Source organism: Grus americana, chromosome 7 (assembly GCF_028858705.1).
Source record: "Grus americana isolate bGruAme1 chromosome 7, bGruAme1.mat, whole genome shotgun sequence".
NCBI lineage: Eukaryota > Metazoa > Chordata > Aves > Gruiformes > Gruidae > Grus > Grus americana.
The window spans coordinates 29,282,115-29,308,866 of NC_072858.1; the positions used below are offsets into that span (position 1 = coordinate 29,282,115).

Sequence of the window (26,752 nt, forward strand, 5' to 3'; positions counted from 1 at the left end):
GGAGCAATGAAATCTATAGTGTTGCTTTTCTCTCCACTCACAAACAGTAGCTTTCCATCTTTGAAGGGTAGAGAGTAACTAACCTAACCATTTCTTGTAAAATTAGCAATAGCTGTTGCTGTAGCTGTGATGCAAGTACCAACATTCTGGGAGATTACACAACATCCCTTAACAAAAAATTTCTGTATGTACTTATCTGTGGCGTGATAAATAGAACATCTCATGTCTGTTTATAATTAGCCCTAAGTGAACTGTTGTGTCTCTCTTTGGGGAGATTCAAATTGATAGTGACTTAAAGATTGTTACAGTTAATAAGATCTTTAAGTTGTTGGTTGCTTTGGGTTTGGGGCTAATGGGATGCAATGTAAGTGTCCAGTTCCTGATGTTTTGTCTGTATTGCACAAAATACAAGATGGCAGGGCCACCTAAACTAAGTTGCTGTTAGGTCTTTAGCCTTTTTGTGGTGTTTCTGCAATCAGCTTAAAGTCTTAGTGAAAAATTTAGGTCAGCAATGCGTGTAGTCTGTTCCTAATAGATAGATGCAGAACTTAAATTACAAGAAAGTTCTTACATTTCATTTTTTTAATCCAAATGTTCAAAGTATGTACACAGATTTGGAATAGTGAATGAGGAAACATGAGTAGTTCAATACCATGTGGACTTAATCTGGTGATTAGCTTTAAATTTAAAACTGGCTCTTAAGACAGCTTTGAAAGTCAAGTTGTAGAAGCAAGGTGTGAACTGACAACCACATGTACAGCTACAATGGCCTGAAGTTCTTGTGCTTGCCTTTGTGTTCTGTGTAGGAGCAATCACAGTGGTGTTAGATTACTTGAGGCAACATATGTCTATGCTTGAAGGGAAGCATGGCAATGTAAGCACTAGGCTCCTATAAAAAGTGAAAAAGCGTGGTGTCTGAGAAGAATTCCCCTAATGATTATGAAACAGGTTGCAGATGTGTCCCTGTTAAGGAAATGAAAGCAACAGAGCAGATGGCAACTTCTCTGCTAAGGGGACTTTTTGATGTTGTTTCTTTATGTATCTGGATTGTCAGTATTCCCTTTTTTACCTCCAAGAAGCAGAGAGACAATGAGATCTGATGCAGCCTTCACAATGCATGTATCTTCAGCTTGTGAACTACCCTGGAGCCTCAGCAGGATCTCAGACAGCACCTCTTGCACGCCTGCCTCCACCAACTGCACTTTCAGAGCATCTGTAGAGATCACAGTAAAAGCACACTCAAAGTTTCTTGGGTCTTTGTTGAAGTGTTTCAAACTAGGAAGCTAAATCTTTGAACTTTAGCCAGCCTTTTTTCAGGTGCAGTCACTTTTTTGGTTTTGTTTGTAATAGACATTCTGGTGCCAGGATGACACCAAAGCAGAAAGAACAAAGCTTCTGCAATTAATCTTTGACTTTTCTTGTATTGCCAGTTGTGAGTTTTCATTTCTTTAGATACCTGGTAACAGATTTTAGGTATTTTTAGTGGATTCTTCTTGGTGCTTGTTACACCACTGCTTAGAGTAACATGTTCTATGATATTTGGTTGTCATTTTTTTATATAAAACAATGTCTAGTCTCTTTCCTGTTACACACCATGGAGAATTAGTTTGAATCTGCTACCTTATGGATCCACTGAAATAGTGAAATGCTACTCTCTCCCTCCTTTCTTTGTTGCCTCACCTATTAAGCTTCAAAGTCTTGCTCAGGCCAGGATCTCAAATGTTATTCTGCTTATTTCCACTGAAGGGATTGCTGGTTCCAGTAGTATGATACCATGGCAAACTCAGAACCCAGAGCTTAAGCTAAGTACCCTGTCTCCCCTTATTCCCCCCAGCCAAAAGGAGCCTTACCATTTTGTGCAAGTGCTTGCAGGACCTCAAAGACAATTTCTAACCTCTCATGGTTCTCTGCTCTTCTCAGTTGTTTCACAAGCTGTTCAGCAATCTTTGTCTTGCTTAGAGCTTCCTTGGCTGTATCTGTGTATATGATAAAGTCAAGATTTTGAAGGTTTCTTTATCTGATTAAATGCTAAAAGCATATCTCCCTATAATCTGAAGTGATTAGACACTACTTTGGTTTTGAATGCTTTTTCTGTTTTTATAGATGTTTCTGTCCCTTTGGGCAGCACCGAGACAGCAAAACTCCATCCCTTCTCCCCTTTGCTTTGTTCTTTAACACTATTTTTGTGTAACTACTGTAGCTATGACCTTGTAATACCTCTGAAATTAATCCTGGCTTAATTCTGTTGACTCTTGTAAATCCATCTGTAGTATGATTATTTAATATATCAAATTGGCACATGCCAGTTTGCTGTATTAGTATATCTTCTGCCTTGATTAAATGGTTCTAGTCTTGCTGGGATCCTAAACACTTACAAGATGTTAAAGATGAATTTTTTTAAAGCTTGCTGCTGTCTGACAGAACACATTTGAGTGGAATATGGTATTAAACAACGTGATCTATAAAGGACAGACCTCACTAGAGGATGGTGTGACAGTGTGATACCATACCACTTCCCTGCCTCTCCCTAAATGCAGGAAGCAGTAGATCAAATTGTAGTCAGACCATATACAAAGTATAATATTATTTCTACTTGGTCTTTTTCTTTCATCACTACTTACAACTTGTGTAAAGTAGGACAGATGTATTTTAAAATCGGTGGAGATGCCTTTGGTTTGAAAATTGTGTAAATGAAAAGGGAAGCTGTTTCATTAATGTATGTAAACAGTTGTTAAGTAGAAATTTTTTAATAAATGAGTGCTTAATGTACCATCTCTGAAGTAGTTGAAACTGTCAATTTACCACATGAAGTTATGCCTTCTATACTTTTTTTTCTGGGTCAAAAGCTATTAAAACTCATTGGTTTACTATAGTACCAGCAATTGCTGGTACTCCAGGAAAGAGTAGTTACTTCTCCAATACAGGTACTGTGGCCAGTCCCTGATTTAGGTATCAGGAGTGTTTAAAAAAACAAACCCCAAAACAAGCAATACTGATACACACCCCTTGCTCCCCCCACCACCCGCCAATAACCCAACAAACGCCCATAAAAACCACAAAACAAAAAACTGCCCACAAACCTGTGGGCATCCTACATGTACGTGGGAAGGCATCGACAGTGTGAAGATATTTTGCTTCAAGATACAAAAACATTTACTTACCAAGGTCTGCGAGATTGCATAAGGCCAATAGATCGACATGGACAAGTGGTTCGCTCTCTGCATAATCAGTTAATATTCGGACTAGTGATGTGATTACTCCTACTTTCACCAGCTCTTCCTGAAGATCCCCTGGTAATAGTAAGCATAGAAGTTCAAGGTGATTAAATAGGGACCAATTAAATCAGTAAAAAGGGGCCAACTGAGATGCCTTGAAGTAAGATAATCTGGTTCTTTCTCACACTGTTAGAATTTGTACAGCTTTCGTGCTGTGGGTTCAGGCTAATGTGCGTGTTTGGGAAATGCAGGTTCAGGACAGTTTTGCTAAACCTCCTGTTTGTACTTGAGAAATTAAGCTACTGTAAAAATATATAAGGACAATTGCATGAGCATCTCTACTACTAATGCAGCTTCTGAAGAGAATTCTGATGGGCTGTATCTCTTGGTATGTATCTGAAAATTGAGTGAGGAACAGACAGTTGGCTTATTTCTCTTGGGGAATGGGAATCTCAGCCTTATTATTCTACAGCTGCTTTTGTTCTGAAGGGCAGGGAGATGGAAGGGACTGGAAACCAAGATAAAGCATAATCTAGTGATGGCTCTGCTTTCAGGGATCAACAGTGTTCTGACTCATAGCAAATGGCCATATATATGCTTTTTGCATGTTAGAATAATGATTCTTTTTTGTTTCTGGAAAAAAAAATCTTTGTAAAACAAGACATGTTACCAATATCTGGGCTGGTATAAGATACTACTGAGAGACAGGTGGCTTTAAAGTTCATCTAGGGGAATCATCCTCTTGCAGTCCTTTGCATGTTAGTTGCTCAGCATGTATGGAGTCTTGGAGTGCTTCATTTCAAGCTATCTTCGGGATTTTTATAGGCTGAGTAAGGTTTTCAAGCAGGTGTAAATTTGTGTGACTTAAGGGAAGTCAACAAAGTAGGGCAAGTAAAAATTAATCTGGTCCTGGTCCCAGTATACTAACTACACATGCAGAATTGCTGAGGAAAACACTGATAACTTTTCTTTTTGTAGTTTGTCTTGTAATGAATGAAAGCTTAATATCTAAAATGACTTTGAGAATGCCAAGAACTATGAAATACAAGTGACAGTTGCTTAACAGTCCAATGACACTGCTTTTGCAGCAGTGTCTTGCTGAGAGTTAGACTGCAACTTAGATAACAGCATGTATGACAGACACTAGAAAGTGTCTGGGTGCTATTGTAGCACATATGATTCTAATTCAATCGGAATCACTGAAGTTAATTTTTCTATGATGTATTTATTGCTGTGTTAGTAATAGAAATTATTAAAGCATGTGTGTTATGGTCATAGTCATCTCATCAAATCCATGCTGGGCGTGTGTTCTGACAGAAGCAAGCAGGTTTGCAATATGGCCGTATGCTGTAGTAATGCTGATGTACAGTAGAAGCATGAGCCTTGCATGCCATCATATGGGGAAGTGGGTTTTTTTAAACTATTATGTGGCATTCCTTGGCAAATATATCTAATTTGCAGGGGGCTAGTAGAATCTATACCAGGTACCTATCATGCATGGATGTCATAGGAGCAGCACAGAGAGGCAAACCCATAGCTTTCTAGATAAAGCTATGCAGATCCACACTGGGAAGATCATAAAAGGTAGGTTGAAGGCAGAGGGAGATGGATAGAAGATACTGGGTGAAAAGTTCTATGTTATATCCCATATGAAATAAATATTTTTGGTCAGTCTGGGAATTAAAGGTGAAAGAAAAATCTTACTGTTGGGGCAAGTAAATGACAAGGGTTTAATTGGTGAGACCAGCAGGCAGGCTAGCGTACTGGCTTTGTGGAAAAGTCTGTAGCACAAAGGTCTCCTATATGCAAGGAATGGTCTTCTCTGAGGACCATTCCTTGCATAAATAGATATCTCAGTATTTTTTATCTTTAGAGTATGTTTTTTCTGACACACTTTTTAGATAAGTGCTTTGCTTTATAGATGTTATTACTTTGGAAGAATAAAAAGCCATTCAGTATTTGGGCCCAAGGCAGTTCTACGAAATTAAGATACATACAAGGCTCTGGTAGTTACAGAGCAGTTCTGACAAAGATGTGTCACCTTGAAGTCAAAAATGTAGGGGGAAACCAGAGTTTAGGAGGTGTTCAGGATGTATTCAGCCTGCTGTCTGAGAGCTCTGTGACTTGTATGTCTAACTGGAGGCTGAAGTGCATTGTGTGCTCGGGTCTCATAAAAAAAAAATTGAGTTACAATGCCTTATAATGCCTTATAGCTAGGGAAAATAGGATTCTCTCAAGTCGATACTTACGATTATCATAACAGATACGGCCAATAGCCCTCCCAGCATGAAGCAACATTTCTTGGTCTGTGCTCTCCAGCAAAGGTATCAAAGTTAGAACCAAATCTGCTTCAATACATGGTTTCTTCATTTCCTCTGTGTGGGTAAAGGAGAGGGACTTGTGGGTTTTTTGCCAGGTTGAAATGAAACAATTGCAACTGCAAGACCAATAGCCAGTAGCCATGAAATGAAACTCGAGTGTGGAAACGTACAGCTAATGTGCTATAATATGTCTTGTAGTAACACTTTAGTACAACATACCATTCTTGGCTATCTCTGAAAGCACCTGGGCTGCTTTCACTGCACATCTTGGATTACCCTTCAGGATTTTTGCCAAAGTTAGGAAGATCCCACTCTCTCTGAGTAGGCTGAAGGATCTCTGCTCTGTAATGACAAGAGTGTTAACAATACATGCAGTAGGTTTGCGACTCTTTATTTACATGTTGCTTTGTTTCCTAGAGTTCCGAGTGGATGCCTGTGGAATCCAAGGGTCTGATTTAACAAGGTACTTAAAGACTGTCTCAGTCTAAATATATAGGAAGTAATCTGCTTGAATTGCAGCAAATGTAATTCCAGCTGATTATTCTGCTTCATGCTGAATTGAAGCACAGGTGGCAAAGCAGAGGAAAGCAGTTTTCTCTTCTCTGACTATAAAAGGATGCTCGCAAAAGGCATGGAAAGTCAGAGATTAAGATTCTATTAGTGTGGGATATGGCCTAGCAATTAATTTTGTGGGTAGAGACAACATCTTTTATTAGACTAGCAATTAAAACAGTCAAATCCCTTAGCCTTTTTTCATCAAAAGTATGGCTAATTGTCCTTAGGGTAGTAAGTCACCATATGCCAGGAGATGCAAATAAATGCAGGTTTATGTCATTTCAGGAGAATGTGCAGAGACCTTAAACACTTTCTTATAAAGAGACTAGGAACTATTTTTTAAATTCCTGAGCTGAAAGGGTCACCCCAAATTAATCCTAGAAGTTTGCAGAGAAATTCCATTCTATTTACTACAAAACAGCTTCAGGTCTTTTAGGTACCAGTAGCTTTATCTGGTCACAGGTAGATTTGTGAGTATACAAAGAGAAAGGAAAACAACAAAACAGGCTGAGGACAGGTATAGTTCCAGCAGCAATCACTTCTTGTAATACAGATTAGATACAATAGACAGCAACTTCCAGTCAATGCTTTCGGATTGTGCAAATGGTTAAATAGTGATCTGGAGTGATACTTAGCTATCTTCAGTAAGAGCCAGGAGAATCCCATTCAGACTTTCAAGGATTTGATCTTCAGCTGCTTTGTCATCTCCACAGAGCCCGAGGTACTCCAGATGCTGACTCAGGGTTTCTAAACAGAATGGGATGGAAAACTGTGGTGAAGCCAGTATAGAGAATATTTGAGTTCTTTCTGGTATTTCTTTTCAGTGCCTATGGCTGGCCATAAGATCATCTCCTTGAAGGGTCCAGATCCAAATATGCTCATTAAATAACTCATTTAATACAAGAGCATGAGGTCAAAGGCTTGGTCCGCTTCCCAGACTGCACATAGCTCTTATGCAGTCATAAATATGCAGAGATAAACTCTATCTGGAAAAAAAAAATAACATATAACTGTGGCAGAGTTTGAGAAAGGGAGGAGAGAGAAATAGGGAACCCAAATCAAGCCTGTCATTTCTAAATACCTTAGCATAAAGATAGTACTTGCAATTCAACTAGCTGTATATCTAGTCTGATAGTGGCCAGTAGCAGGCACTGAAAGAATGCAAGAATGAAACAGATATGGTAATATGTTTCTCCCTTAGTTTCTAGCAACTGTGGCCTTTAGAAACACACCTAGTATTTACATCTGCTGTGGTTTAACCCCAGCTGGCAACTAAGCACCACACAGCTGCTTGCTCACTGCCCTCTCCAGCAGGATGGGGGAGAGAATTGAAAGGGTAAAAGTGAGAAAACTCATGGGCTGAGATCAAGACAGTTTAATAGAGAAAGCAACAGCCATGCAAGCAAAGTAAGGTGAGGAATTCATTCACCACTGCCCATGGGCAGGCAGGTGTTCAGCCATCTCCAGGAAAGCAGGGCTCCATCACACATAATGGTGACTTGGGAAGACAAATGCCATCACTCCCAAGGCCACCCCCCACTTCCTTTTTCCCCCAGCTTTGTGCTGAGCATGATGTCATATGGTATGAAATATCCCTTTGGCCAGTCTGGGACAGCTGTCTCCCAGCTGTGTTGCCTCCCAGCTGCTTGTGCACCCCCTGCCCACTTGCTGGTGGGGTGGGGTGAGAAGCAGAAAAGGCCTTGGCTCTGTGTAAGCACTGCTCAGCAGTAACAAAAACATCCCTGTGTTATCAGCACTGTTTTCAGCACAAATCCAAAACACAGCCTCATAATAGCTACTATGAAGAAAATTAACTCTATCCTGGCCAAAACCAGCACTGCATAAATGTATTTAATACATTTTGATGGACTTTTATTCCATGAATTTATTTAATTATTTAAGATAATTCATACTTTTTTCTCTCCATAGCATGCTGTGACATTAAGTTCCACAGTTTCACTGTTGTAAGAGGAAGATACTTCCCTTTGTTTTAAAACAATCTACCAAAAAGCTCAAAGCTAATGGCATTTGAGGTTCTGTAATAAGAGAAAGGAATGATCCTTCACTACTTGCCTTTCCCATACTTGCCATGATTAGATGGATTTTTATAATCTCTCTCTTTTATAATTCTTTTGCCAATTAATTTAATATTTCCTCTACAGAAACTTTGATAACTTGCAGAATATTTTTCCAGTTCACTTTTATTCTTTAAGTGAGGAGCTAGAATTCACAAGTGTTTTCAAGATATAGGTGGACTGGGATTAAGACAAAGATTGTAATATTTTGTTTTCTACTCTTTTAATCCTTTGTTGATTTGAGGATGTGTTTTGTGCAGCTCTTAAAAATGACTGTATCTCTTCTGGGCAGAGGGAGTTAATTTAGGCCCCACCATTATTCATAATTAGTCCGTCTTTTCCCTATATATATTGTTCTGCGTTTACAGACACTGAACTTGATGTGCCTCTTTATCCTAAGTTGTACAGGATGAGATTTTTCTGCAACTCTCTGCAGTCAGTTTTAATTTTGAGTGCTCAAAATAATCCAAAACCTCTTTATCATTCTACTATTTCTAGATAATTTATGAATATATTGAATGGCACAAGTTCTAGCAAAGGTAACCTCTAATAATTACAGCACTGTGTTGTGAAAGCAGCCTTTATTCTGCCCTTCAGACTTCATCAGATATCCTTCTCATATTCCCAGATAGCTTAGATGATAAAGCTTATTGAAAGGTTTGTAGAAATTGAAATGCATTTGTTAACAGTGTCTCCTTTATTCACCTTCTTGCCAGCTCTTTAAAAATATGTTTAGAGATGAGCATTACTTGGCTCCATAGAAGTCTCATAGACTCTCTCTTTTTTTATTGTATCTGTTTAGTAATTCTGTGCTTTACTATGATCCTACAATTTACCTATGCACAGATCAGATTTCTGTGCTTTGATTTCTCTGCTTTAATTTCCTGCATTCCTTACAACTGTTTTGTAAACTCATGTGACTCTTACTGCTTTCCACCCTAATAATCTTGCAGTTGATTTAAATGGCATTCTGCATGTCACAGTTAATGATCCAACGATTCATTTTTTAATTCCTTATAAACTCTAGGGAATAACATCTAGTCCTGACAATTGGTTACCATTTATTTTATTGATTTGTTCTAAATCAATCTTCTGCCCTTTCAATCTGAAGGTTCTTCCATCTACTTCTGGAAAAATAAAAAGACCTGAAGTGATTGAAATAAATTTAAGAAATAATGCTGGAAAACTGATAGCTTGAAGTACTTAGAATATAATGTAAGGTGTTATCAAATCTGTAGTAAAATAGCATTTCTACTTCAATACTATTTCATTGAAAAAAGATGAGTCATGAGTCTTAGCCTAGAAATTCTTCAGCTGAGGATTGATAATTCATCATTTTTTTGTTGTTTGATGGATTCACTATTTTTTCCTGTAATGTGTCCATTAGTTAATGTGAGATTTTTTTTTTAAATTAGAATGCATGAATTTAGTGCATACAGGAATTTGCTTCCAAGGAACCAGCAGTGTCTTGAGCTGTTTTGAAGAGAGGATGAATTAAAGGGAGGGGAAGTAGAACATAATTAAAGGCCATCCTTTGAGAAGAAAAATTCTTTGACTTAAAAAATTAAAAGCAGTTAAGACAGACAATTTTGGTTTTGTCCTTTAAACAAGATGTCATATTTTGAAAAAACAGCTGGATTCATCAGGTTAAAAATCTATATGGGGTGACTTCAGTATTTTTTATTCTAAGTAAGAAACTGAGACTGTAGGTATCCATGTTTCTTGGAAAGGCTTTGTAGTTGAAAGTAACTATGTGCTTGTCTTTTCATGGCCTATTCAAAATCATGTGCTAAGGGCAACACAGGCATAAAATTGGTAGATCACTGCTTTTTTAAAAAAATAGATGACTTTAAATTTGTTGCTTTTTGTTAATGAAAACAGGCAGAAAACTCCTGGAATAGATAGATGTACAATGAGGATTATTTCCTTTGACATGCTTTAAAAAAAATAATATTAATCACTGGTTTCCATTTCTGTCCAGTTCTCCTACCCCTATGTGCTGAATAAATGATTTTGTATGACTGAAGTATGTCTAGAATGCAATTTTCCTACCCAAAAAAAAAAATAAAAAAATAACTTGAGCCACCTGACAGTTGAATCGGCTTTCATCTTAAACTAGATCTAGTGGGAGTGGGCAGAAGGCTACAACTGCTGATAGAGCAATGTGAAATCAATTAGGAGCCTGTAAGAATGAATTATCTGCTGAACTCTATGGCTTCATCCTTATCAAGACCTAGAATGCGTTGGCATGAGGGAATGCATTTAACTTCTAGTACTTTATCCTCAAATTAGAGCAATAGTGATATTTGCAACCACGTTTCTAATACAGTTAGGATATACAGAAAGATGAAAAGGCAACCAGATCTCTTAAGTTGGAGGAGGTTGTTTTACAAATAGCAGGGAACAGTCTACATTACTGGTCACTCATTGAGTTGGTATAGTGGTAATTAGAAATCCAGGTGCTTTGTTATTTCTCCAGGGAATAGATCAGTAGAATAACAGCATATGCATGATGACAGACAAAGTCCTTGAAAAATATCTCTCTGGTTACAGTCTGTAGTGCTGTGAAATTAGTACTAAAGCAGCAGAATTAAGTGGCTGACTAAAGAGCTATTTTTGTAAAAGTCTTGCAGAAGGCAGTATTTAACTGTAATAGTCTTACATATAGAATCATTTAGGTTGAAAAAGACCTTTAAGATCATCAAGGCCAACTGTTAACCTAGCACTGCCAAGTCCAACCACTAAGCCATGTCCCTAAGTGCCACATCTATGTGTGTTTCAAATACCTCCAGGGATGGTGACTCCACCACTTCCCTGGGCAGCCTGCTCCAATGCTTGACAACCCTTTTGGTGAAGAAATTTTTGCTAATATCCAATCTAAAATCCAATCTTAATACTGAACCCTTATCTCAGATACTCACAATGCTATCATGTTGTATGTTACTTATAGAAGCTTGATTAATTTGATCAACATGGGACTGATTCTTCAACACTCATTGTCTTTAAGTCCATGCTTTTGAAGTGAAATTGAAGCAGACACTGTAAGACAATTATTTTTGTGGAGAGGCAGTAATAACAGCACACATACAGATTGTGACTAAAATTGGCCAGAAAAAGGGTATTTCTATGTTGTGGAAAAGTCTGGTTGTTGACATTTTGTTTCATCCCACGGTGGAACAGAATGCTGACATGGTGGAACTTCAGGCAAAACAGAACAATTTGTTTCAGGTTTTTTTTTTTTTTTTTTTGCAAATGTGCTTCTTACCCATCTGGGGGCTGCCTGGTGCGCTGGCCTGCTGCCTGGTAGGCAAGCTGGAAAGAAGCCAGGCAGGCTAGCCAGCTGGTCGGGCAGCGGGGAGTGCCTGCCCGCCTGGCTTCTGAGGAGGGTTTCAGCAGAATAAACATGTTCTCAAGGAATATTTCTTGTTCCCTTGAATCAGCATTTTTATTAGAATATTGTTGATCAGCTTTAGTAATTCACTCTAGAAGTGGGGGAAATGGACTCGGGCTCTGGTCTGGAAAGCTCTGCTTCTACTTTCCTGCTGATTACCTGCAGGGTCTGAATTTAGAAATCTCTGGAGATTGAAGTACAAAAGGCTTTTTTCCTGAGCTGAAGGGCTATATATATTCACGCATAAATCTGTGCATAAACTACTGAGTAGAGGTATAGGAACCAGACTTTTGGTGTGGGAGTTGGTTTTTGATCATCCTAATGAGAGCAGAAACAATAATGTAGAAAACATGCTGTGCCATGGAGATTTCATTTGCCCTCTGCAGTGGGGAAGGAGCCATGAGGTGTGAGCTCTTTGGATTCCTTGGACTGTTGCTGTGTCAACTCTGAGCATAAGTGTTGACCTATAAAGTCCTCAGGGAGTGAGAAGGAAGGAATCCTGCACATCTCTGCATTTTTCAGTGACTGATTATGCCCCTTCTAAAAAGGCAATGCCTTAGCTCATTTTTTCTTCTTTTTATAGCTTTTCACGTGTGGAGGAACTATTTTCTATTTTTCTCTAGAGGAAATATAGACCCTGTCTTGCAATACCAAATACTACATTTGGTAGCATTTATTACTGTTTGGATCCTGAACAGTGTGAGGTCAGTGTGATGCAATTTGTTTGAGGGCTGGAAACAACTTGCTGCAGTCGAATGCCTTGCCTTGTGTGTCTATTTTACTGCCGCTTCTGCCTTTGGTAATTTCATGTATTAAACTTATTATTCTGCCACTTACCTTTAGTATACTTTGGAAGATTCTTCTGTGGACTGACTTTGGTGGTGGTGGTTGTTGTTATTATTCAAAGCTGGAAAATAAGTTAATGTGTCTTTCCAGAACAAAAAGATAGGGTAATGGTTTACAACAGAAGTCCATTTAGCCCTGTGTTATGTCTCTGGTAATAGATGATTAAAGAACGGTAAAAGATGACAGTACATATCCTTTCCCTGGTATACTTTCTCAACTTTTTGTAGTCAACTGCTTAGGGATTTTCTTTAGAAGTTTCATCTTGTTTAATTGTACTTAAATTCATGGAAGTATTTAGTTTGAACTTGTTTGTAATTTAGCTTTCAAAACATAGACTGGTGATAAGTTCTACAAAGTAATTTTGGATTGAGAGAGAAAATAACCCATTCTTGTTTTCTCTTGCTGAAATCATCATCTGGCCTTCTCTGGGCTCTGATTTTTCTGAAAATGTACTGTATCACCAGGGCGCAAGTCTATTAAACACATCTCTGTAGCAGTTGAGGGATAAGAGTCCATGTTCTGCAGGTCAAGAGTAGCTAGAAGGTATCAGAAGAGTTGTGGAGAAACTAACATTTCGAGTCATAATACTGGAAAATAGTTGTTTGGTCTGTGGTTTAACCCAGCAAGCAGTTAACCACACAGCTGTTTGCTCACTCTCCCTGTATGCACAGCAGGTTGCAGTGGAGACAATTGGGGGAGGAAAAAAAAGTAAAACTTGTGGGTTGAGATAAAGACAGTTTAATAGGACAGGAAAGGAAAAGAATAATAATGATAAAAGAATATACAAAACAAGTGATGAACAATGCAATTGCTCACCACCCGCAGACCACCGATGCCCAGCTAGTTCCCCAGCTGCTGTCTAAACCCCTGGCCAGCTTTCCCCTAGTTATATACTGAGTATGATGTCATATGGTATGGAATATCCCTTCAGGCAGTTGGGGTCAGCTGTCCTTGCCGTGTCCCCTCCCAGCTTCTTGTGCACCCCCAGCCTCCTTGCTGATGGGGCAGTATGAGAAGCTGAAAAGTCCTTGACTTAGTGTAGGTACTGCCTAGCAACAACCAAAACATCAGTGTGTTATCAACATTATTCTCATCTTGAATCCAAAACACAGCAATATACCTGTTGTTAGGAAGAAAATTAATTCTATCCCAGCTAAAACCAGGACAGTCTGTCTAGCAATTCAATAATATATAAAAAAAAAGTTGACCTGCATTCTTATGTGTGGCTACCTGCAAAATCATGTAGCTGTAAGCCTCCATTTTCTCACAGTATTTTTTAATGTTCTTCCCTAAAATAACAACAATGATGCCTGGTCCATGGCATCTCCCATATAAACCTATGGTAATAAATGTGCCTGCATTCTCTGTAGAAGAACTGGTAATACTAGTAGAAGTAAAGCTCCAGGTCTCCTCATCTAGGAATGTGATGTTATATTTCCTTCATAATGGAACACAAACAAGTTGTAAATTTGAGATGGTGAAATCCAGAAGGGCTGGTAAGTATATGTGTGTTAAGAGCAAATAAAGCCTGTAAGGTCAAATGCTCACATTCCTGCTGACTGTGAATGGTGCGGCTGTATGATTATAGTAGTTTTGCTGTAACCAAGGGAAGCAAAAGCTGCTGCTTTTGACTTTGGTGGCCCTACTAGGGAAGGGAGGAGAAAGGTGCAATTCAATTTGATGAAAGGTTTTTTGAATTTCTCTAGTGGTGAATTATTATCTTCTATCTCTAGAAAGGCATGCAACTGTCTTGGGACTGGGCTGACTTATATTCTTTCCAATAGAACTATCTTATCTTGGTGCATGAAGTAAAGTATTGGAGGAACAGATCCTCCATCTCTTTGGACTTTCAAACCCATGGCAAGAAAATTGTCCTATAAATCAGATAAGCTATTATCTATGTCTCCATGAAAAGCCACTTATGGCCATGTTAAAAGATATGTTTTGTGTCTTTGTCACTGCACTCAAGGGTGATGAGATGTAGGAGAAAAAAATCATTAGATTAAAAAGGAGATGGGGAGAGAATTTAAAACCAATATCCTAAGGATGACAGGGAGACAATTATGAACAATTCCTCACCCGACTTTTTTATTTTTGTTTCTCTAGAAAGTGTTTTAGATTACTCATGTCTATTTTGTAGCCATAAAGAATTTGTAGTAACAGTAAATTTTGAGGATTCCTTTGAGGTTTTTTAACTTTTTCTGCATAGAAGTTACTTGACAGAAAATGTCTGTGGACAAAAAATTAATTCTGCTTTGTGGACATATTTGCTTTATTAAAATTAGAAAAGGGGAAAGAAATTTTTTGAAACTTTTTGGAGAGCTTGAGACAGTGTTTTAATTTGCAGTTCTCTTGGTGGATGTTCACTGGAATGTCCTTGGTTTAATTAAGGTGAACTGAGCTTAAGGCTTGATCCAGTGTGTATGGCAGCATGGGGTTGAAAGCTAAGATTTTGTTTGGAACGGCAGCCAACACTACTCAAAACTAATTCAGTGTGGGCAGTCCAGTAGATGACTATCATATGGGCATACACAGCCTTTGTATCTTGCCCCTGCATCCCTCAGCAGTCCTCTTCAGGTAGCAATAAATGGCTAGGTTGTCTTAGAAGACTGGAGCCATGTAATTATCTGGGAATTGAAGTCTCTCCTTCTGCCCACTCTCAGAATCTGAAAAGGGCCATATTTTCCCTTATACTCATTTTTACTTGTCTAGACTATTGGTAAATATTCTCAGTGTTAATGGCCAAACACGTACAGTTTCTAAGCATGCTTAAAAATACCAGTTGCCAAGAACTGGAAAATAGAGCAAAGCCTGCTGTGGTGTCCACTAAAACTAGCCTTTGCCCATTGCTTTTGCAGCCTTTCTGGGTTGCATTGACCCATCCTGAACTTCTTAGAGCATTGTTCAGTGCCTGTGATCCTGTGAGATGCACCTTTGAACATTTTACTGTTCAAAGAACATGAGAATGCAGCAGGTTTTTAAGGATATTTTTACTGTTTAGCCTGAGCTGTGGGCTGAAAGGATGATAAAACCAGGATTTTAAGCCTGGCTGGCTAATGCTTACATTAATGTTCTCTATTAATCACAAGGATTTAAGAAAATTTTCTATAATTCATGTCTAAAATTCTCTTAATTGTCATAGATCAGCCAGGACAGCCATAAATGCTCTTTCTTTGATGTGGTGTCATGCATGGCATTATTTTTTCTCAGTACCTGGGTCAAAAAAATGAGGTAAAGAATGATAGGAACCAGCTATGAGTAAAGTAGAAAAAGAAAATAGATACAGAACACAAATGGGTCAGCATCTGATTGCTATGGCTGGATACAGAGTGTTGAATTTTTAATGCCTAAACACCAACCATTAGACAGAAGAGCATTGCAAAGGGATGAGGAGCAGAAAGTATTAGAGAGAGTTTACGATGATGATGGTATGTCTAAATATGTGCATCAGCTGGCCTTGGACTATTTCTTAATCTCTCAGCTGTTGATGACTGCCACTCAGCCTGCAGGGTTCCCTACTATTCGCCTGCAGTTTGTCCAGAAAGCTTAGTTCTCCTTTGGCCTTTGATGCCAGGCTTGTTTCCAGGCGTATTCAGAGTGGGTATCAGAGAACAGATGGGTAGACAGAGTGGTTCACTTCTGAGCAAGAGTTTTACTAATAGTATGACTGCCCTGAGTGGTGAAAGACAACTTCATTATACGGCTGAGAGATTTAAAAAGAAGAGTGTGCTGATGCAGGAAGGGGGTTTACTTGATAACATTTATCCTTTGAGAGCTTGTGCGTAGTTTTAAATTCAGCAAAACATAAGTGAGTGAAGAACTTGAAAATGTAAACAGTTAAAGGAGATGTAGAAATGTTGCATTATATGGGTGGGAATTACGTGGCTGAAGCTTAGAGTTTTGCAGTGTGATGAAGTACAAAGCTGTAAGTGCATGAACAAAGGCTTTTTTCATTGTTAACAGTAAGAGACTCAGCTATGCTTCACATGACCAGAAGACGATATTTGCAGAAAACTAGTAGAGAAATTCAGACTCAGAGGAAGATGCCTCAGTAAAAGGTGATGCTCCTTGTGGTAATACAAATTGCTACCTTGTCGATGGTGAGAAAAATGGCAATTGATTGTGAAATAGAGATTGACTGGGAGGGGGAAAACAACTTTTTTTTTTGACAAATTTATTCTTGGATAATTGAGACCCACCAAGGAGGGAAGAGAGGAAAGAGTATGCGTGTGGGGGAAAGCTAGGGATAGAAAGCATGTGGCTGATGCTGTGCCCTGTGGAGTCAACAGGAAAAATGACTGCAGAACCCTGACTGAAAACAGATAAGAGGAAAACTATGATTATCCCAGGATAACCTAAAACAGGTCAGTGACATAAGTTGGAAGAAAGCCAGCCGAGTGCAGTCAGGGAGAACATATGTGCTGAAGAGATGACCCATAGCATGAAAAGCTGCATAGCCGTATTCCGCTAAAGTTATTCCTTTTTTTTGGGGATGAAGAATAGGAGTAAAATTCACTGTAATGTAAAGGAATCAATGTTGTAAACTTGTGTACAAGTATGTGCATTTTTACGTGCCTGATAATTTAACTGTGACACTTAGTGCTTAAGAAATAGGTCTGTTTGACATAATCCAGCTTCATAGGCTGATGCTGTGCCAGAGCTCCCAGATGCTCTTAATTGCTCATGCAAGGTAAGGGGAACACCTGCTTTCAGGTTTAGAAGTCAGACTTGTGGGAATAGCAACAAATGTACTGTGCTCAAAAGCAATGAGTAATGCACCTAAAAATTACTTTCTTTCTCCATGAACAACAATTTGTGATGGGGTCATATTTTCAGGTTTTTCTTTGTAAACAAGAGGTCAGGAAAGTTGGTGGTTTAAATCAAAGTTCAGCTTTTTCCATAGTTATTTAGTTCCAGAATGTGTTGATTTCACCCAGTATTGTGAAACTTAGAGGTAAATTGTCAGAGCTGGCAAAGCTACATGCTGACTACAACAGTGTGAGCAGGTAAGTAATTGGACAAATTGTGATGGCTGGGTATGAATTGACTGTCTTCATTTATGGGAATTAATGAAATCCCTCTGTCTTGCTTGCTCACTGGAAATCTAGTTTTCTGCATCTGAGTGATGTTTGTCTCTAAAGGTACCTTTGATTACACAGTTAATATACATCATAGGTTATCTTCCATATGATGGGCTTGCTATTGGCTCACATTCTGTAGTTTTACAGCACAAAGTGAATTAAAGGAACCCTTCCTGTTGGTCGTTACGTGTTTATGGGAAGTAGGCCATAGTCTCAGCCAAACAGCATTCAGTCTAATTTCCCTGGCTCCCTAAACTTAGCTTGAAGAGCTGTCAGTGAAGAAAAAAACAGTTAGACTCAATAGCAGAGAAAACACCAATTGCCTTTGGCTGACAACTCCTACAAGGGCTTTTTCAGCCAAGTAAAAGAACAGCTGTGAAAAAGTAAGCCTTTGTGCTCATATCAAAGCATCAGCTGGGTCCTCAACTATTCCTGCTAAACAGTCTGTTGGGAGCGTAGGTGGGTGTTGGAGGCTATAAAGAGTGACAATAAAGCCAGTGGTGTCCAGACCCCAGCATGTGTTGTCATTAGAAAAGATGTTGACAGGTGTTGGAGGCAGACTGCAGAATGGTAGGCTGGATGGCTAGGAAGATGTGCCATCCCTGACCTCCAGCTGACTGCTGCCTCTGCAGTGCAGCAGGAAGTCTCATCCCTGGCCATGGCGTGCACGTAATCCAGTTCTCCACAGGGACTTGTCGCAAAGCCATCTGGTTGGCTGTAAATGTTTTGGTTGGTGTATAGGTATTGCTGGAGCATGGCGATGCACAACCGAAGCCAGAATGTGTGTCTGCGGTGAAGTGGGCATCCCCAGGTACAGCCTAGTGAATAGGACAGGCTGCACTGGAAAACCCAACCATGCAGCATTGCGGACAGAGCAAGGAGGCCCTGCCAGGGAGCCCGGTAGCGTGGAAACTACATGGATAGATGACAAGTAATGAGGCAAATGCAATTATTGGTCTTTTGTGCCTGGACTCCACCTAAATAGGCACAGCACAAAGGTCCCACAGTCCAGACTAAACTCCTGAACTTCTATGGTTTAATTAATGATTGTTGTCTTTGCAAGGAAATTCATAGGCCTGAGCATTTGTCTGTGACAAATGCTGTTTGCAGGAGGTGTATCATGTAGATTTAGGAGGCTATAGTACAAAGTTATGTTGTCAGACTTGAAAGGGCATTCCTTTCTTCTTTGTGTCTCTGGTATAATGCCAAAAAACAGTGTTTCTGTAATTCTCCAAAGGACAGAGCTTTTGCCTGTAACTCATCCTCCACCTGTCTTGTTCTTGCTAATTGCTTGTATGACTCCACCCAAGAAACAGCCTTTGAGTGAGGAGGATCTTGTCTCTGCACTGTTGCGGAAGATAAGGGTGTCCCATGATCTGTGGTGCAGTTAGTGAGGTTCCTTATTAATCTCGGCGCTTTCTAGAATAAAGTAGACCATAGTGGGAACTTGTATAAATTCGGGCATTTTTGTCTGTGGGCACAGTCTGAAGCTTTTGTAGTGCTCAGTATTATCGTGCCAATCCTGACATGTATTTGACCTGTTTTATAGGGTCAAATAGGGACTTTGTAGGGATGTGAAGATCCTTGGAAGACAGGCTTGAAATTGATTGCATAATGGACATGCTAGGAATATTTTTTTCCTAGGTAGCCAGGGTCTGTGTTTGGCTATTTTTATGCAGTATAAGATACCTCATACTGAAAAAAGGATCATTCTGAGGTCTGACACACATTTTAAAAATTCTGGCCTTGCAAGATCTATCAGTGCTTACTACAAGTAACATGTTGCTGTAATATGACCTATATTTTAGAGCTCTGCTCAAAAACCTGAGTTGCTCAGCAGAATCTGCTTATTGGTACATCACTTTATTGATACCTATCAAGTGTTACTTTTGTGCTTGTTCCTATTGGAGCAAGAAGGATCAGTTGCTGTTGCGTGGGCATTGAAGGGAGGGCACGGGGTGAGGACTGGAATGCAGCCAGAGTTCTGCAGAGGAGTTGCTTCTGGGACCTCCCAGTAGCTTTTCTCTGCCAATGTAAGGGGATGATTATATCAAACAGTACTGTTTGAAAGGGAGCAGACTTATACAGATTGACATCTTGAGAAAACCCTGGTTGTATTAATGAAATAAATTCAATGAAGCAGCGCGCATTCGGTTGTAAAGCATTTTAGAGACTTTGTGTCTACAATAGCTCTAGCCTATGCAAGATAACGTGAATAACTTCTGTCTTCAGTATCTTCCTGGGCTGAATATTGCAATGAGGTTTTCATGCACAAACTTTTGTTTACATAATGCTATACAAGCTTTTTTGAGAGTACCTAGAACTACCAAGGTTCAAAAGTCTTTGCAGGTTCTCTAGCTTTTATTTGCCTGGAAGAAGTGTTTACAATCATTAAAAATTATCTAAGTCAGTTTTTTAATATCAAAATGTGTAGGAGGGGGTGTAGAGAAAGGAAAAAGAAAACATTTAATAAATGAGAGGAAGGAGGTGTCTGTGAACAAGTCATGAGATTCCTTTGCTGTGTTGTGCTTGTGCATTTTTGTGTAAGTACTTCGTGACTGTGGTTCTACTGTTCTTGCACGGATAAAGAATGATAAAATACTTCTGATGAAAGAGTTTTGGTGTGCTAGCTGTTTCAACAGATGAGTTGAGTAGTGCTGATTCCAAATACTTATGTCTGGTATTTCTTACTGTCTTGTAAGTAAAATATTCTTTAATTTGTAATATGGGCTAATTTCTGATAAATGGGTAAGTATTTACTTTTTTTTTCTGGAACTGGTCTCTGAAGGATTTTCTAGCGGTCTTTCAGTAAAGCTGATCAGCTTTTATCCCCAAATATTTTTAGACTAAACAGGACAGTACTTTTACACTCCAATCTACAAAGGCCCCTAGCAAAGACCCCATATCAGTTTATAAATAGGAATATACTGTCACTATACTTTTTACTGGACTGAGTCCTGAATGAAGTACTTGTTCTGTATAGATTTTATTTTAAATTGGCTCTTCATTAGAAAAAAGCTCCCAAAAAATTGGGTTTTGATATTAGAATAGCGAAAAGATAATTCAGCTCTTTCCAAGTGGGCACTATATTTTGTTTACTTAATTTAGCTTTTTTAATGAAGGTGAGGGGGAACCCAAAGCACAGGAATGATAGTTGTAGATAAATGGATATTAAAAGCTACTTGAATTGTCACAGACCAAAAAGAGGTGGGTTTTCTCAGATTGTTGGTGACTTTGTGATGCCAACAGGTATTTAGAAACAAAGAAGGAAAGACGGAAACACAGGTAGTGAAGTGCTACTGTCTTTCCTCAAATGCAAGAGCTTTGTTTCACAAAGAACATCTAGCTGAAATGACGCTGAGAGACTTTGAGGAGTTTGCTCAGTGCAACCCTGTGGGATCCTGTCTGCCCTCCTTCAGCCCATAGAGGCCACAATAGCTTCATTGGCTTCGGTGCGGTCTAGATTCTAATGCTACAGAACAAGAGTGGCCGAATTTCCATTAGGTACTGGAAAGCAACAAGCTTTGACTGCAATTTATTTAAGTGCATTTGTCACAATGCTTTAAAAATCTATAAGAAAAAAAACCAGCTTGAATTAAAAGCAGCAGCTGTGGGATTTCCCTATGGTATTGATGCATTAAGGGTATAATGCTGTTGAAGCAAATGGCAAAAATGCTGGGGAATGCTGAGAACCACACACACAAGGAATTTGTAGTATTGCCCAGGGTGGCTTTGAGTTGTAAGGAAAGTAACACAACTTGTATCTAAAAATTACCTGAATTGTTACATGGTTTTACGTAAATTAATGTTTCATTTGAAAAGGAAAGTTTGACAAATCTGTACTTAGAAGTGTATGGGTTTGTTTGTCATATATTATTCTTCTGTCCAAAGTTTCATACTTGGGGAGCAGAAATAGTGCTGTGTGACCAAATGCATGCTGTAAAGGGCACTAACAAAAGTGGAAATAAAAACTGAGCTGCAATAAACAAATATCTCAACAGAATAAGCCTTCTGAACTGAACATTCAGAAAGTAGGACAGGTACACATAAACAATGTAGGAATAGGAGAAGAAACAACCCACCAAGTTATCTCCATCTGAATCACAATAGAAAGTCAATCTTAAAGAAATAATTCTGTATCAATAGAACTGGTTTAGTCAGAAGCAATACCAAGATACCTGTGTAATACTGGTTTAGTCTACCTACATTTTTGTGTCCATCTCTCTGACTGTTTAAGGTGCTTTTAAATTAAATTTTGACCTGCTTTTTGATCAGTGTCCACAAACTACTGAGATGTTTAACTTCACTTGAATAATTATTTAATTGACTAGGAAGGTAATTATTCTAAATGGCTGTTCAGTTGTCATACTCCACTTAGAGACAGATTATGTCACCTTTAAACATGTTGAGTAATACTAAGATTAGTTCCACTGATGTCATGAGGTCTAATTGTGGAGTGAGTTACCATCACGTGAATGAAGGTGGAAGGCTGAACCCTTTGATCCAGTTACCTGATACCTTTGAATGATCTGGAGAATAATGGAAATTAAAATCTCAAAGGTGTATTTTAAATCCACTAGGAATGTCATTCCTTTCACATGGCACAACTGTAGCTCAGGTCTTACTCTCCAACTTTACCTAGGCTAAGAGTTGAGTTGTAGAGAAATGTATTCAAAGGCTGAACCACTTGAATGCAGTTCAAGTCTTTTCAGTAGCACTTGACAATGTGGAGTAAGTATGCAGAGGCGTATGTGAGCAGCTCTGCTTTGATGTACATTGTACTGTCAACAGAGAACAATGAATTTTAGTTCCCTTCAGAATACTTAAGTTCGTAAGAACTCATAATTTTCCAGTGGTTTAAGGGTTTTTTAATTGCTATTCTCATAATTTGCTAGTGTGTTTTTATCCAAACCTTAATTTTCATGTGACTTTAAGTGTTAAGTATTGTTTGAAATAGGACACACAAGAATTTCAGGTCACCTATAGTACTGCATTTATCATAGAACTACACTTCTATATTTAAATGATCTTAAATTAGTTTTCTATTTCTATCACATACGTTTGCAATTCCTATATGAGAGAGAAAATTAATCGCATATTAGAGATCATATCTATAGTTAACAAGATCTTTACTTACCCATAAAAGCTGTAGCTCTCCAGAATGGGGACAATAAAGAACAGCTGATCTGTACTGTGAGGCTTTGTCCTTTACAGCTAGCAAGCTGTGAATAAGGGGGGATATTTTATAGCTTTCAGGCTGATGAGCAGCCCACAGCACGCTCACTCTCTTCTCCTTCTGTCTTTTTCTGTGACCCTGCTCTTCAAATGCATCTAATACTCCATAATTACTTAATCCTCCACCACTGCTTGTGTTTCCAGTTCTTAGATGTCATTAACAGAAATGGAAACACAGTAATTATCATGCTGGGAGAGAACCTTTCAGATCTTCAGAATAATTTATATTGAATTTCCCTCTACTGTCATTCAGGAGAGTGATTATTGAATCTAATAAGGGACAGATTTCCAAGAGGCCAGATCCCTCATTGGCATCTAGGTACATCAGCCAGGTTTAAAAAGTGTTTGGCTCCTGGAAGCTACTTCTAAAGTCTAGCCAAATTATATCAACTCCTGAATCTTTGCTGATGGGTGCTAAGCGCTTGAGAAAGTCTGATCCAAACTCATCTTATTCAGCTTCGCTCTCACCTTTTAAGTTGTGTGGCTGAAACATATGGGGGTATTCTTTTCCATAAAGATAACATTAGATCCTGAAGCTCTCATCTCTGGCTTACTGGTTTTGGTCAAGTAGAATGTTTGGGGTTTTTGAAATGTTCTCCATTTTTTTGGTAATTTTTATTAAAAAAAAAACAGAAAAAAGCTGGTTTTCAAGCAATAGTTTGAAAAATATACATTTTTTCTGTTGCCTTTTTCAGCCTGCTTTGCTCTGTTGGAGGGTTGAACCTCTAACAAATAAGAGCCAGTTATAGGATGGCTTACGAGGTAAGTGCTGTGTTCTCTTTGGGATGCATTACAACCCCCTAGCATTGCTGCAGTATGAGTTAGAGGAAACACTGTCTGCCAGTTAATACTATTTAAAGATTGTTCCGGAAAGCAGATTGAGCTTCCCAGTGTGGTGCTGCCTGGCGGTGGCTGCGTATTGCGGTGTTTGTGGTGGTAGCAGTGGGCTCCAAGTCTGTAGCATTCTAAAACTTCGCTGCACCATGGAGCTATAATCACCACGGTGATTATAACACTGGAGGGAGTTTAAATCGCTCACTATTAAAGATAAAACGCGATCTGATAATGAGTTTGGAGCCTGAGGATCCTGTTAAGGCGGTCGGGACATTTTACTGACTCTCTTGCTAGATAATTAAAAAGCTGGTCCCTTTGGCTGGGTTTATGGAAAGGGAGGGTGAGCTGAATGCTTTCTGGAATATTTTTCAATTGTAATGGCATGGTTTGCAAAGTTGCAAATGAATTGGAAAATAAAAATCCTAAGGTAAAGATTGCTGTGTTAGATTTTGTAATGGGGAAAATTGCTTATGTGTGTATTGGTTGTTTGCATTGTCACATTCAGAAAAAATGTGTTCTGCAGATGCTGGAGAAATATAGCATGTATGCTTGCTTAAAAGGGGCCAGCTTCAGTCATGGATTAAGCTATATGTCACAAAATGGTGAGACCTTCCTACCAGTTTAGGGATTGACAAGATGAATTGGTTCTTGGCCACTTTTGGGTATCAAAGGTACTGCTGTTGATTGAGGACTGAATTTTAAGCAGGATTGCCACATGCTGTCAGCACGGGCAGAGGTTGTGATGTTTCTGAAATGCCACGAAAAGGGTAAATGTTAGCATTCTGTGGGCAGATGTGGTAAAGTGTGAAGCCCCAAAAGAGACAAAATACCAAGTACAGAGGGGTAGAGTAGGTGGTGTTACTGCAGTGTAAGGTATGCCAGAAGCAGTCGGCCTCCACAGGGGCCAGTTCCAGTGTCTTTTGAAGTCAATGGGAATTTTTTCAAAGGAACGCTGGATCAGGCTCATGGATATGTAGAGAATGGTAATAATGAAAAAAATTAACAGCTTTCCTTTGTTAAGAGACCGAAGATAACAAAGGAAACAAAATGAGGTATACGGTAAATGGGTGAAGACAAGTAAGAAATCACATTAGATAAACTCATCTTCAGTGTCATTCATCATTTTGCTGCAGTGAATACTAATGGGAAAACAGAGGTTCATTATATTGCACCAAGCACTGACAAGCAGCCAGGTATGGAAAACCTGTGCCAAATGAACTGTGATTTTATATGCAAACTAATCAGTTACAAAGATTATGGCAAAATAAGACAGTACGGCAATCCAATTTATAGAACAGCACTGTCATGCTAAGATGCTCTTTCTATTTGAATATAATCCTGCAAACCTGTTGTAGGAGGCACTGCAGAAGGTTCTTAGTAACAGCAGGTGCTGACGGTGCTAGGTGCTGTACAAATGCACAGTGAGCAATTTTGGTGCTGGGAAAGTTTATGACCAAACTGAAAAATCAGAAAATGTCTTTGGTAACCTTGTGGAGGGTCAGTGGCAGAGGTGGTGAGAGGACCTGGCGGTGTTCCTCAGGTGAAGGAGGCCCAAGCTCTGCTCTGGTGAAGCATTAGCGAGTCAGCACTACTGAGAAGGACAATGTGTTTGGGTCTGAGGCTGACCCGGTGCCTGTACAGCTTCTGAAACAAAACTTGGTCATCAGGGACTCTGCCTAGGGGGCCTGAGGTATGCTTATGCCTCCTCTTCTAGGTGCGTCCCAGGAAAGACATGGAAAAACCGGGTTTTTTTCTGCAGATGCCAATGAGAAAACTTTCAGCAAAAGAAATTATTTAGAATAAATGGAGGAGTGTTTCTTAGTTGATGGATTGCATTAAATTGTTAATCTAATACTTTGTGTTGTGATGTATCTCTCATCTAAAGGTTAATTTACTGCTTTAATTTTTTTACAAGGTGGAAATGTGATTTATTTGATCGTGACTTCAAGTAAACTGGCCTCTTCTTCAGAAAAAAAGTGGACAGTGGATACCTGTGTTGATCTGAGCAGTAAAATATGGGAAAGACTTATTGGAAAGGACTCTTCACACTGGGGAATATAGAGTGCTTCCATATATGGTATCATTTTTCTTCTCTGCCTTTGAATGCTAGTGAAAGGATATTTTAGTCTGGTTCACAGGTCTAGTAGATGCAGTTATTTTGGGAAAATCAGAAGATTTTTAGAAAAGGAACTCTCATCAGCTTACTTGCTCAGCATGAAATTTCTGTAACTATGTTGAAAATAAATGTAACAGCAGAAGGGAAAGCGGAGGAGTTGGAGCAGAGGGTGAGAATGTCAGAGGGTAGAGCTAGGGCCTGTGATTGTGCTTCAGCAGACATTTTTTGGGAAAGAATTGGAAATAAGCTGATTTACAACATCCCATTAAGATCCACAGCCAGTCCCATTCTTTTCATGGGGGCGTATCGTCGCGTGGCGAGTAGTGCACAACATCACAGTGCCATGAGAGGTGTGTCTGCAGTTTTCTCAGCACGCTGCAGTGCTGCTCTAACTGTCTAGAGGACATTAAAGATTTATTCTTCTCTGCAATTCACATTACGCTGAAGTACTTTGAGGAATCCATACTCGCAAATACCATTACTGGGCTTAGAGATACACTTTTGATTTATTATGAAAATTACTATTTATTCTTATCTGTAAAAAAAAAACAAACCAAAAAGTAACCGCAGATACTGGGGTTCTGTCCAAGATTTCCTGGAAAGAAGCATACACATCTACTGTGCTCTGGTTTTACTGTGCATGCCGGATGTGACCTGAGCATGCACGCTGTTTGTCTTGGATTTCTTGATGCTTTACAGTTCTCTTGTAATTCCAGCCTTGAGTGAGCTACAGATATCCCTAAATTTGCCATTATATATCTGGAGCACTCTGGTCATAATGCACATGCTGGAAACTAAATTTGTGCATATTTAGGGGCCATGTTTGGAGTTATGGCAACTTGGTCAGGGTTGTATTGGGATGTACCTAATAGTCATGTTCTCAGATTAAGTACAGTATTTTCTGATTGCAAAAAAGGACTTAATGAAATGAGTCGATGAATTGCTGCTGTCACTGCTACTTCTTTTCAAGCAGTTTTTACCAATACACCTTCAACACTTTGAGAAGAATTTGGCCACCAGAAGCTTGTCTACCCATTAAAAGTCATGGTTTTATGAAACTGAGGCAGTGCACCATCTAAATGC

The 26,752-nt window shown here is 39.1% G+C and overlaps 1 protein-coding gene across 1 annotated transcript in view; it reads right to left on the reverse strand.

The window, feature by feature from the left end:
• LOC129208715 (rap1 GTPase-GDP dissociation stimulator 1-like) overlaps nt 1-26,133 on the reverse strand; it is a 41,118-nt gene extending 14,985 nt beyond the window's left edge. The window contains 9 exon segments of the mRNA XM_054831916.1: nt 1,070-1,213; nt 1,851-1,976; nt 3,162-3,290; nt 5,465-5,590; nt 5,756-5,878; nt 6,728-6,838; nt 22,622-22,673; nt 22,676-22,865; nt 26,120-26,133. Of these exon segments, the coding sequence (XP_054687891.1) occupies nt 1,070-1,213; nt 1,851-1,976; nt 3,162-3,290; nt 5,465-5,590; nt 5,756-5,878; nt 6,728-6,838; nt 22,622-22,673; nt 22,676-22,865; nt 26,120-26,133 (1,015 nt within the window).
• Between the last annotated feature and the right edge of the window lie 619 nt (nt 26,134-26,752).